This window comes from Polyodon spathula, chromosome 22 (assembly GCF_017654505.1).
Source record: "Polyodon spathula isolate WHYD16114869_AA chromosome 22, ASM1765450v1, whole genome shotgun sequence".
Lineage (NCBI taxonomy): Eukaryota > Metazoa > Chordata > Actinopteri > Acipenseriformes > Polyodontidae > Polyodon > Polyodon spathula.
Window position 1 is genome coordinate 15,988,233 of NC_054555.1, and position 13,962 is coordinate 16,002,194.

General features: G+C 37.9%; 1 protein-coding gene across 9 annotated transcripts in view; it reads right to left on the reverse strand.

The window, feature by feature from the left end:
* LOC121297118 (ankyrin repeat and KH domain-containing protein 1-like) overlaps window positions 1–13,747 on the reverse strand; it is a 108,559-nt gene extending 94,812 nt beyond the window's left edge. For 8 of the 9 annotated variants that reach the window (XM_041223174.1, XM_041223172.1, XM_041223171.1 and 5 more), the window contains exon 1: window positions 13,302–13,745. In XM_041223174.1, the coding sequence (XP_041079108.1) occupies window positions 13,302–13,577 (276 nt within the window). In that variant the 5' untranslated portion in view covers window positions 13,578–13,745. Of the gene's footprint in view, window positions 1–13,301 lie in introns of all 9 variants that reach the window. The other variant, XM_041223173.1, reaches the window with a different exon arrangement.
* Window positions 13,748–13,962: the final 215 nt, after the last annotated feature.

The following is a 13,962-nucleotide window of genomic DNA, read 5'->3' on the forward strand; positions in this document are numbered from 1 at the left end:
AAGCAATCCCCAAGCAACTTGACACATCTTGAGCAAATCTGCTAAGACGAATGGGCACAAATTGCACCAAGCTGGTGTGTAAAGTTGGTAGACACTTACCCAAAAAGACTTGCGGCTATAATTGCTGCCAACGGTGCTTCCACCAAATACTGCTGACACTTACTATAAGTTAACTTACCCTTAGAAGTCTTGTAATTTCACAGAATGGGACACAACAGGAAGGATCTAAATACTTTTGCAAGGCACTGTGTGTGTGTGTGTGTGTGTGTATATATATATATATATTACACACACACACACACACACACACACACACACACACACACAGTGCCTTGCAAAAGTATTCAGACCCCTGACCAATTCCCTCATATTAACGAATTACAAATGGTACAATTAAATTTCGTTCTGTTTGATATTTTATTTTAAAACACTGAAACTCAGAATCAATTATTGTAAGGTGACATTGGTTTTATGTTGGGAAATATTTTTAAGAAAAATAAAAAACTGAAATATCTTGCTTGCATAAATATTCAACCCCCACACATTAATATCTGATATTGCCACCTTTTGCTGCAATAACAGCTTTAAGTCTTTGGGGTAAGTATGTACCAGCTTTGCACACAGTGTCACAGTGATTTTGGAGCATTCTTCTTGGCAGATTTGCTCCAGGTTGTTCAGGTTGGTTGGACGATGCTTGTGGACCGCAATTTTCAAATAGTGCCACAGATTCTCAATGGGATTGAGATCAGGACTTTGATTAGGCCACTGTAGGAAATTCACCTTTGTGTTCTTGAGCCACTCCAATGTTGCTTTGGCCTTGTGCTTGGGATCATTGTCCTGCTGAAAGGTGAATTTCCTCCCAAGCTTCAGTTTTTTAGCGGACTGAAGCAGATTCTCTTGCAGTATTTTCCTGTATATTGCTCCATCCATTCTTCCTTTAATTGTAACAAGATGCCCAGTGCCTGCTGATGAGAACCATCATCACAACATGATGCTGCCACCACCATACTTCACTGTAGGGATGGTGTGTCTTGAGGCATGGGCAGTGTTAGGTTTGTGCCACACATAGCGCTTTGAGTTTTGGCCAAAAAGCTCTATCTTGGTCTCATCTGACCACAAAACCTTTTCCCACTTCGCAGCTGGGTCACTCATGCTTTCTGGCAAACTCCAGACGCGCTTTTGTATGGTACTTTTTGAGTAACGGCTTCTTTCTTGCAACCCTCCCATACAGGCCAGTGTTATGCAGAGCTCTTGATATGGTTGACTGGTGCACCATTACTACACTCCCAGACACTGAACTCTGTAGCTCCTTCAAAGTGATTGTTGGCCTCACTGTGGCTTCTCTCAAGTCTCCTTGTTTGAGCGCTGAGTTTTGAGGGACAGCCTTTTCTTGGCAGTGCCTGGATGGTGTGATACAGCTTCCACTTCCTGATTACTGATCCAACTGTACTCACTGGGATATCCAAACACTTGGATATTATTTTGTACCCTTTCCCTAATGTATGCATTTGTATTACTTTATCTCTAACTTCTGTAGAATGCTCTTTGGTCTGAATTTTCCTTCATATTCACAGCCTTACCAATGATCCTTCAACAGTGGGGTTTTATCCAGAAAATGTGACAGCAACTTTAGTGGTTCACAGGTGGAGGCCAATGGTAAGGTAATTGTGTCCTTGTTAGGGCAATTTCTTTCATCGGTGCAAACTGGGAGCTTCCACAGCACAGGGGCTGAATACATATGCAAGCAAGATATTTCAGTTTTTTTTATTTTTTTACTATTTCCTAACATAAAACCAATGTCACCTTACAATAATTGATTCTGAGTTTCAGTGTTTAAATAAAATATCAAACAGAACGAAATTTCAATGTACCATTTGTAATTCGGTAATAAGAGAATTGGTCAGGGGTCTTTTGCATATGTATTTAAAAACAGGATTCATTTACTTTTTACATATCAACTTTACTCTGGTCCCACTGCTGTCGGACACTACAGACATATTCACCATATTTTTCAGACAGTATAATGTTTAACAAAAATACAGGAATATATTCAGTTTTTTTTTTTTATTAAAATTTAGTAACTATCCAAAATTATATGCTTATAAATTATATATTACATGCTTTTAAATAAATGAAATGAACATGATCAATTTCTTCAGCAGTCACCCACTGTACAGAGCTAATGCAAAACGGCTAAAGGAAAGAGTTGTTGCCAATTGAAAAAAAAGCTGGAAATACTCTCACTTCTGGAAAAGGGAGTGTGGCAAAGTTGTTAAATGGGTACAGGTGCAGGAGTGATACAGTGCGTGATAAAACAGACAGAACCCAGTTGAAAAGGAATTTCATGTATCCAGGTCTGGTGACCAAATAATAAGACCCCGGCAATAAACAATATTATTTACTCTGACACCACAGCAGTCGGATACGGGACGGACTACTGTAAATGATAAATTACTAAAATTAATACATAAAAAAATATGCGTCTGGTGAATATTTCACGTGACCAGTTATACATCTAGCATATTACTATACATTTAAAATTCCTATGCCTACTTCATAACTGAATACATTAAGTCCACAATACATAGTTTAAACAGAAATAATGGAAAAAACACCAGTTACATTTAAAATTAAATATACACCGTAGATCTACAGTATAATAAAAATTACATAGAAACTGTATAAGGCTCTTAAATGTTATTTCTTGTTCTTGTGTATTTTGCTGCCATCAAGACAGGACTACTGTACTGCACAGAGTAAGTGCAAGATTCTGTTATAATGTCCAACAGAATTTCAAAAAGGTTTAAAAACAATGCTCGTCTTGCTCGCAAACATTTCATGTTTCACAGTATGTCTCTTGCAAATCTCGGCCACATGAAAATGTTAGTATGCTCGTAGGGTCAGGAAGTTGCGCCACCCCTGCACTATAGGCTAAATATGACTTTCACATTTAGGAATTTAAACCTATGAATTGATTGCTTAATTGAACGACTACCTAATATTTTTTCAACAATTAGGAAATGTAATGTTTTAGTATGCATCATCTCCAAGCAAGTTCATCTTTTGTATAAAATGTGATACCAACGTGTATAAGATCTAGGGCTGTGTTCAAAAGTTCATTCGCTAGCCAGGAATTCGAAGCTAGTTTTAATCCTTCGAAGGTTCATCAGACTCATTCACGCACTGTTTAATTTTGTTTCTCTGTTAACAGAATCAGTCTAGCAATGTGTGAATACTATAAATCACACAGTAAATGTCACTCACATGCACAATTCAATCTTTTAATTTGTATAATGCATATTTTAAAAAAATAAGAAAAGTTTTATTAAAACCCCCTACCAAATCGTTATACGTAGATACTCTGGCACAACTGCAGGACATTGGAGTAGGGTATAGTATGCCAAAGCACTGGAGTGTACAAGGCATTGCAAAAGAAGTGCTATGGTAGAATATGTTTGAAACATACAAAATATACTCTAACGCTAAATTTTAATTTTGAAAACTGGGCACTGTTCCCCCTTCAGCTTGGGTTATCCAGAGGAAGAAGCTAAATGCGAACTGTGCAAGTGGCTCTTGATATATCTTGGAGGCAACAACCAATCTCTGGGATCACTTGACAAACTTAAGTTCATATTATTATTTTCAGTAGTAGTAAAATGTGATTGATAACCTGCTTGGAATGGTGACTGTTAAATAAAGCTTTGTTTTGCCCAAGTCTACTGCAGTTATGTTTATTAGCCTTAGAAAGATGCTGCTGCAATGCAAGCTTACTGTATATCGCAAGCAGCATCAATTGTGTACATAAACAACTTTTTTTTTTTTTTTTAAACTATAAAAACGTGATTACTGTTCTATACAACGTATTTTAAACTACATGTGAATGTTTTACACCACTTGTATGGATTACCTATAAAATAGGAAATTACACCTCACATTAAAACACATGGTGGTGTCGCTTTTTTTTTACCCCCCCCCCCCCCCCCCCCAAAAAAAAAGATGTAATAAACAGCAAGGCAAGTCTTACCCAAACATAACTTGGTTTGATGACCATTACAATATCATAAGCCAAGTGAAGGAAAGCAGTTCAGTGCTAGACAAGCGATTATCAGGGATCCAGTAATCAATCTGTTTGGTCTGCAACATTAGCAATTTAAATCTGTCTTCCACCGGTGAGGTACACACGTGAGACAACAGCACTGCAATGTACCGATTAATCCTCCTTTGCATTTTCTAGAAAAGTTCAATATATGAAATATCTTCACCACTCACTAGAGGAGGTGCAGAAACTGCCTCTAGAAATACAAAAGCTCTCCAATGCTTTGCCATCTCCACGTTTATAAATCAGGACATTATTAAGAACAATGCAGCCCTCCCTGTGGGTCCCCACACAACAGCCATGAGAAAAGCCAGAGGAAAGTCGCAACATGGTTTTACCTGGACGATGGATGAGCCAGGGAAAGAACTGAAACCACCCTTACTTTGTATTAAAATATGCAATGGGAAACACTCATCATTTCCAAGACCACAGTAGCCCACTCATGAATGCAACATGCAATGTCCAAATGAGAGGGGTTTGCTACAGTGGCACAAAGTGCTCTGCTAAGATATTCACATGACGACACAATGCCATCTGTTAGGATAAAGAAGACCGAGTCCCCACTAGCACAGAAACTCACACAAACATAAAAGGGGTTTAGATTCTCAATTGTTGGATAAATTTTAGGCCTATTGGTCTGAGCTAAGGACTAGCAATCACCTCAACCATGAACCCTGCCCAGCCAATGATTTATTCTGTGTAGCTTGGCTCATTAAATAACATGCCTTTACTTGCATCTTAAATGAACCAACTGCTTATAAAAACTGGTCACAAGCAAGTCAGAACTAAACTGTTTTCCAGGCATTTAAGTAAGGCTATTCTGATGGAGCACACACCCCTAACTATGGCACATATTAAACAAAATGTGTGTGTGTGTGTGTGTGTTTTAAAGCTTTGGTGCCAAACTTTGGTTAATGGCAGTTCCCCACTAATTCCTGCAACAATTGCAGCAGCTTATACTGTTGACATCGACAAGACTTCCTACAGAACTGAATCAAGCGGAGGTGACTGACCTTGGAGAGAAGACTCAGTGTTTCCACTAGGAAAAACTGCTGCCCATCACAGTGACTGGTTACTAAATGTTTTACCAGTCACAACTCAAAACATCACCATTCAAATGACACCTGTCCATTCTTAGAGCGATACACACCTACGTTCCCGAGAGGCTTTTTAGATACTAAGAAACTTGACATTGGGAGAAAATTATCTGTGAGAAACCTTCAGCCACGCATTAACCTTTAATATTTTTTGCATTATACAATTTTGAAACAATATTCCAACACAAGTATCTCAACAATTTTACAGTTTACTTTAAATTTAAACAAGACATTTATTGCAGCTCTGCCCGATTTTGAATCATCCTCTGATCCTATGCAGCCAACAGTTGTTATCCTAGATATAGCCTGCATGCTTAACTGGTGGCCTGCATAAAATTGCTTTATACTACTGCATAAAACACTGGCATCTGCACTGTTGTCAATTGTAACCATCTTTAGGCTACTAATTATTCCTTTTTGGGAATACCAAATTTCGTTTTTCAAAAATGGCCAAATTCCATTTGTTCCCACTTTCTAGCAATGTATTAATATGGCATTTGAACATAAATATAGGATTGCTAGTTAATATAAGTAAACATTAACAATTTTTTTCAGACTCTTGTTGCTATAATAATAAGTACCCACCTGTAGACACTTCAAACCTGTCAATGTTTACATTACTGGGCTCATTGCTGGCCTTAAAATACGCAAGAAAACCTAAAAATGATATTACAACAGTTCAGAAAAACAAAATGTCCAGCACAGTTCAGAATCATATTTACAGTCTTCCACTAACATAGTAGCTCAGTCTACAAATAAAGGTGTTTTAAAAAGACCTGGGTTTGGCTTATTGCTGGCATTTACAATAACAAAAAATATGAAAATTTAGTAACAGTCCAGCAATGTAATGAGAGAGTAATCCTATGTACAACAGTACTCCAAATTAAGGTTAGCATTTTACTGGCATAATAATAATAATAATAATAATAATAATAATAATAATATGAAACACTGATAAAGGTGTGTTGTGACTTGTTGCTCTAAAACAGGTTCACCGCTATTACCTGATTGTAACTTAAACGGAACCCCTTTTAATGTAAACGCATAATTAAACCTCTCAATTGTTTCTTTCCTAATTCTGCAGTGTTACTTGCAAGATTTAAAGAGGCATGTCTCCAGACAGAATGTTTTTATGAAACCAACGGTGTGCAGTGTAGTGACTACATCCTTTACACAGTAAAGCGATCCATTTCCTTTAAGGATTGTATAGCTAGAAAAATAGTTTTGAGCTCATTTCTTCATCGTCAGAAAATATAATTCAATTAAGAAACAGCCATGGTTTAAAATGGCTAATTATAACTTTATTAAAGGCAGGTAGCATGGAATGAAATAAACTAAACAATAATGAAATACGCAATTAATTTAGCTTACTCTGGGAAAGATCCGCCTTGATCCAAGTATCTTAGGTCTTAGTTTCTCAGCATAAAAGAATGCAGTGTTTTGCCATTGTTGCCGTCTTATTTGCTTGCTTATTCTCTACGATTTTATGACTAGCACTATGATATTTAATGGTATTGACTCGTACACGATCGTGCGAATTACAGCAAAACTAGGAATACTATCCCACCATCCGCATAGATAATCAGATTTTTTTTTTAAGCTTTCACACATGCGAGTGAAGTCACATGATGAATAAACTCGCAAAAAAATATGGTATGTATTCTTAAATAACTATGAATATTGTGACTTATGTTTACCAGAGTATTTATACTTCTAAATAATGCAGAAAGATTTAAATTAATTGCACAACGAGTTCAAAACTGTAAAGTTCATGAGCAGCACTCTCTACAGAGGCAGAATCGCCAGGCGCCTGCTTCGCCTACCCTGTAATTGTAGATTTGCTAGTGCCGCGCGAGCTCGGCACTAATGTGACGTGCATTTTTACAGATGGAAATCAGAAAATCAACTGCAAGGCAGATGCAAATACTCTTATGTACATGCTTTGCAGGAATGCTCTCTATTATATGTTTACCCCGAGATAGTTAGTAAACTGAGTGCGGCAGTTGCCAGTTACTGCAAGAAATGCACGCATTTTAGCCTTATAGGGAACGTTGATACACACACACACACAGTAATGGAGAATAGGCCTATGGAAAAAAAAAAAGTACAAATAAAATAGTAGCTTTTTTTTTTTTAAGCAAAAAAGTTTAGATCACTTTGATTTCAAAAGTTGTCAAAATACTTAATATTCTGCTATATAATTTTAAATTCAAATATTTTACACCATAGTTCTTAGCGCAACTGAAAACTACAGGTAAAATATCAGCATGAATTAAAGCATTTTGTACTGAAGAGATGAGTGTGTGCAAACTTACATAAACCAGACTGATATATCTAGAGTAAAGAGAACTAAACTGCACTTCATGCTTCATTTCACAAGGCAAAAGTCTATCAGAATCAGGGATGAAAATGAAATAAACAAATCCTCCACTGCAGGAGTAACAATACTCATGAAGAACATGAATGCTCGCAGGGCTTGCAAAATCGCTAGCCTGACATTCCGGGACAACCAAAAAAATCTGTCGGACAACCTTTTTTTTAGCTGCTTGCCCGACAGGCAATACGATTTTTTTTACTCTATAACAAGATAACGTTCTGTGCTTTAATCAAACAGCGGTTTCTCAAATCGAGATTCCGCTCACAGATCATCCCAGTAAAACACGTTTACAGGGATCAATGTTTTTCATTGGTAATACTTGAGTGATTTCCGGGGTGACGTACACAAACATTGCTTGTGTTCAAATCCTGCAAGGATTGCCCCGTGTAACACCCCTGACAACTCAAGCAATCATATCTAATCATTGCGCTGTATTTCACATGGCTGTCTTCTCCAGTGAAACAAAGGGTAAAACCTAGAAAAACATGAATGCTCGTCTCAGGTTTCCCAAAAAGCACCTGGATGATCCTCAAAAGTTCTGGAACATGGACAGATGAGTAAAAAGTGTAAATTTGGGCCAACATGGGCCCCGTCATGACTGGCGAAAACCAAACACTGCATTCCACAGCAAGAACCATACCAATGGTCAAGCATGGTGGTGGTAATGTCATGATCTGAGGATGCTTTGCTGCATCAGGACCTGGACGACTCGCCATCACTGAAGGAACCGTGAATTTTGCTCTGGATCAGAGAATTCTTCAGGAGAATGTCAGGCCATCCATCCGTGAGCTGAAGCTGAAGCGCAGCTGGGTCATGCAGCAAGACAATGATCCGAAACACACAAGCAAGTGTACATCAGAATGGTTGAAGAACAAGAAATTTAAAGTTTTGGAATGGCCTAGTCAAATGTGCAGACCTAAACCCCATTCAGCCATTGTGGCAGAATCTGAAACGAGAAGTTTATGCTAGAAAACCCACAAATGTCACCGAGTTGAAGCAGTTCTGCATGAAGGAGTGAGCCAAAATTCCTCCACGGTGCTGTGACAGACTGATCAATAACTACAGGAAGCGTTTGGCTGCAGTTATTGTTGCTAAAGGTGGCGTAACAAGTTATTGAGTCTAATGGGGCGATTACTTTTTCACATGGGTTTTTTATTTATTAAAGTTTCTTTAATAAATAAATTAAATAAGTATCAATTTTGTGTTATTTGTTCACTCAGGCTCGCTTTTATCTAATACTAGATTTTGGTTGAAGATCTGATAACATTCACTGTCACAAATATGCAAAACCGCAGAAAATCAGACAGGGCAAATACTTGCACGGCACTCTACATATACAGTAGTGTTGGGCAATAATGCCATTTTCTGTTATCGATTAGCTGTAAATTATCACAATCGTGATTATCGGCGGAATAAAATAAATAACATTCCTTGAAACAGGTCCTGTTATTGTTAACTTGTTTATAAAAAAAAGTGTTTCAAAAAATGCATTCCAGTTCTCAGCTACTGAAAAGTTTCGCATTCCACACAAATTGTATTCTACTGTAAGACCCCCTTGAGATCTTCATATACAGCTCTTAATTTATTTTTAAACCCAAATAGTAGGGTTGCAACCTTTATAAAATTAGGATTTACTTATTCAGCTCATGGCACATGTTGATGCACGTATGTCATGACAAATAATACATATGTATTTATTGATTCATATTGTGTCTGGTGGCTAACTGTCTTACAGAACACTTCGCTTGCTTACCAAGGGCTGTTCTCTTAGTCAGAGACTACTGTGTATGTTGTTACAATATTTAGTTATTTATTTATTTTGTTCTTGCTGTCTGAAAAATACCGTTTTGATAATAGGGTATTCGGTATATATATATATATATATATATATATTTAAGTTTATGTACGGAAATTGATGTGAGCACAACAAAAGTTTCCACAAGACAATTAGAAGAGTCATTGTTGACAGCAACTAAATTTATAGACTAGGTGTTCCCAGTATTTATTTTTAAAATAAATGTTCAGTTCTAAACCCTGTATTATGTATGTTTAACCCTTTGCGGTCCTATGTTAGACCAGGTCCGACATTAAAATGTTTCCTTTCCGGTCCGATGTCGGACCCTGTCCTGTCCAGGGTGTCCTCGGCTCAACATGCACCAGCGATCCCTGTAGACTGGCCTGGCCTGCAGGCTTGCCTATAAGCTGCCCAGACCTCTGTTGTCCTCTGACACTGTAGCTCTGGGTTGGCTGCATGGGGGGCCTGCACAGTGAAAAGAAGCGGTAGGCTGAAGGCACACGTTTCGGAGGACAGCGTGCGTTCATCTTCGCCGCTCCCGAGTCACGCATAGGTGGTAACAGTGAGCTGAGCCTAAAATACATTTTGGATATTTCAGGTCGGGAGAAAAAACGGGATAGAATCAACTGGCGACTACTAAATTAAAAAAAGAAAAGGCTCTAAATTCATAAAATCATTCAGGTGAATGTCTTGTATTTTGCATACTTAAAAAAATAAAATAAACAAAACTTTCAGGGAGTGTTGTAGGGTATTTCAAGTTGCAGAAGGAAACAAAACACTATCTTTATGAAACCCCAATATCTAATGAATAATAATAATAATTTTAAATATGAAAAATCTTTTTTTTTTTTTTTTTTTTTTTTTTTTACTAATTTGAGTGGAAAAAGAGATTCTGTATAGTTCCTGCAGTGTCCTGAACCAAAAAATATTTAAGTCTCTATTACTAAAAATAGATTTGTTGATTAATTTCAAGACAGAAAGGCAGTTAACTACAAATTTGTGAAAAATACAAATCACAAAATCACCCAGGTGAAATGTGTCTTGTAATTTGCTCAAACACCAACATTTTTCAACTAAACATTTAAAAAGTATTGTAAGGTCCCTCGGGTCACAGAATAACACATTTTCATACAACACATGACCACTGTAATACAGCGCTGGCTCAATTATTAGAACAGCATGAAAGGCATTTCACATGCTTTGTGTGTGTGTGACGGAGAAGTTTTTTGACCAAGTTTCGTGAAAATCCATGCATAATTTAAGTTACAGAATTACAAAAAAAAAAATTGGTTTTGACAAATGTCAAGTTTTTTGTGCTAAAATAACTATTTGTATTTTGTATGCTCTCATTAGTATCCAACCTAGTAGATTCAGTGTCCGTCAGTTCTGGCAGATTCTACAGTACTTGCTGAATTGTTTTTCTCCCAGTGCTAATATAAAAAATGTAGTCACCTAGCTAACAATTTCTAGCTTTTCCAATAATTATATAATTCTAGGACAACATGAAAACAACCACGGTTGTTCTGGTTTTAGACCTGACCTCACATGTTGTCTGACATGAACCCATTTACCGTACCAGTTAAGCAGTGTGTGCTGGAAAGCCTTGTCAGAACATGGGTCAGGTAAGGGCGTAGTGGCAGCCTTACCTGACAATTCTTCGTCTTTTTCGGAATAGTCAGCTCTTGACGTCAAGTAGTTTGTGTTTAATAAATACAGTGCTTTAAATGTATTCAAGTCACAAGATCAGCTAGTTCTGTACTTGTACTGGCAATTTAGACTTCCGTATGACTTACTAGTGACACAATAACACTCGTATACAGTCATTTTCCCAGTGCTCAAAAGAGCGTTGTTTGGATTTTTTATTTTATTTATTTTTTAAATCTGAAGACAACAATAGGATACTACCACAGTACAAAACATGTATGGCAGGCTTTAATTTTTGATTAATAAGCTCAACTGGGTATTGGCAAAACCTTTTGAAAACAGTTTTCTATGATAGCACTGTATTACTGCACATGCTTTCCCATTAGAACCGTGTTTAAATTATCAGTAAATCCTAAAAGAAACACACACAGCAAAAGCTAATGGCAGACAGCACTCTTCTGGAATGTGTATGAAAGGAATGCAAAGCACTGGTCTGTGGGTGTTATAGTTCTGTGACCATGTTTCCAGAACTGTAAAACGCAAGACTCCTTTCATCCATCAACTACATCTCCCAGAATGCTCAATGACTGCTGAACATGCTCGATAGGCTGAAAGGCCTGGCAAAGCATCTGCCGAATCCTTGTGCTCAGGTTTTCATTGCAAACAAAAACTGCTCTGCTGTCCAGAGGGAACACTTGCAACCATTCCACATTGAGGGCTTCTCCAAGGCCTTTTTGAATTTGCACAAGCACAGAGCAATAAAACCCTATGAAATGTATTTTTGTGGCTCAATAGCCAGAGGTTAATTTACTGTCCTGCCCCCTCCAGCTGTCACAACTAAACAGAACTAAAAGCCACCACCCACATCTGACATTCCAATAAAATTAAGATATCAGCTATTACAGCACACCATTTTATTAGAGAGACCATTACTTAATGCACTAATATTAAAAGAATACATCCTTACTGGTTGAATGCAATTGCTTTATTTATTTTTATGTAAACATCTCATTTTTTTTAATGTAAAATCTTGTATGGCCAAGCGTGATAGCGCTCAAATATATTTTAATTCCCCTTAAAATGAATGAACATTTATAATATAAAACTGTACAATGCAGATCAGGCTGGACACAGTGTAATGTACAATTCGACAGCTGTGTGTATTATGAGCATATGTAGTGTTTATTGTCACACAATTAAAATACATCCTCTAATATTAGGCACTTTCTACTTCAAACTTCGACAGTATATTTTCACTCCGTTTCTTAGCCTTTCTTCCCTTCATTAATATAAAATGTCATCTTCTCAACCCGAACCCGCATAGAGACAAACAGCAATCAAATGGAAATTAAGTAAGTTGTTGTAAAACTTCAAAAACTGGGGAGCTTTGTTGTTGTTTTTTCGGAGGGTCTGGGGTATTGTATAATCACACCCCGGTTATGGTAACCAGTTTGATTCATATAATATTTAAATACCTATCAACATGCATGAAAAGAAATGCATCTGCTTACTAAACGTGCACAGCAGACACTGATCGAAAAGTCTGCATTAAATCTGACAGAACGCCTTTTTAATAGCCTGACATATGACAGTACAGATACTCCCCCAAAAAGTATTTTGTACAAATGAAAATCCCCCAATTAAAATAAGGTCAATGTACTACATCTCCCAACTACTCCTAAATAAATGCTCTTCTGTAGTAAAATACACCAAACTGAAGTGGGGTAAATATTAAGTTTACAACATGTGCACATGTTAGCTTTAAATTCTGTGAAAACTAACAGGGCTTACTGTAAACAGCAGGCCGCTAAATGTGTACAGTTCGGGTAATAAAAAGCTTTCATGTGCAGAATATGTATTGGCTCAGCAAACCTGCCTGTCTTTAACATTACACGATCGTATTTCGTTCAGTGTTGTACATTAACATAAACCAGACAGCTTTTACAACCTGCGTACGCATTTGTTTATGCAATGACGTAACTGCACCACTATTATAATAAACCGGACCTATTGCCTTTTTACTATAACTACGCATTATATAGAGAAAAAAAACTTGGTTTGTGCGATACTGCTACGACCATTCTTACTAGGCCGCCATGGTACTACCGGCCATAAATCAGACGTTTAAGCTTTAGGATTTATTTTATTTTATAGCCCCATCTGTATGTTTCCAAAGGTGAACCGTGTGTGTGCCAATGTATAGGTAGAGCGCGTTTTATGATAAATATGTTGTGTTTTAATGTAATTTTATTGGGGGGAAGGGAGTGGGTTGAAGGAGCTGTCTAAGCTTACCTCAGACACCTCGTCCTCGTCGCTGCCAGACCCCGGGCCAGACGAGAGCACTGCGGCCGCAGCTAGTTTGAAATCCAGCCTGTCCGAACCAGGCCCGCCAGCCTCTCCGAACAAACGTACTTTCTTTCCTCCAACACCAATCCCTAGGCCGCCGAGCCCGGATCCTGGTGCAGCTCCAACCCCCATCCCTACCGCAGGGGAGCGCGGAGTCACCGAGTCAATCTCGTCCTCGAAGCCGTCCGTCAGCATTGCCGTCCCGGCTACTGCATTCTGCATACTTCCCGATATAATATATAGTTTAACAGACGTAATATTGTATTTCTTTCTTCGGGTTTATATTCTTTTTTACTTATTATATTTTTACTTCAGAAATTCCCGAAACTCTCCTGAAGCGAGACGAGAAAATAAACCCTTTCCCCCAGCCATTAACTTTCTTACAACCTAACAAAGAGTGAACCGTTCCACGAATAACCCGCCCATTCCCCAGCCTTATGCCAATCACATTGACCAAGACAGGGAGAAGACGGAGTCTTATTGGTTTTTGTGTCTGCCTATCAATACTCTCTCACGCGACGTTAAGGTTGGTTGAGAAGCGTGTCACTGGGCTCTGAGATTTGACGCCAGGAAACTGAACTTCTCTAAGGTGATTGGTTCCCACAGA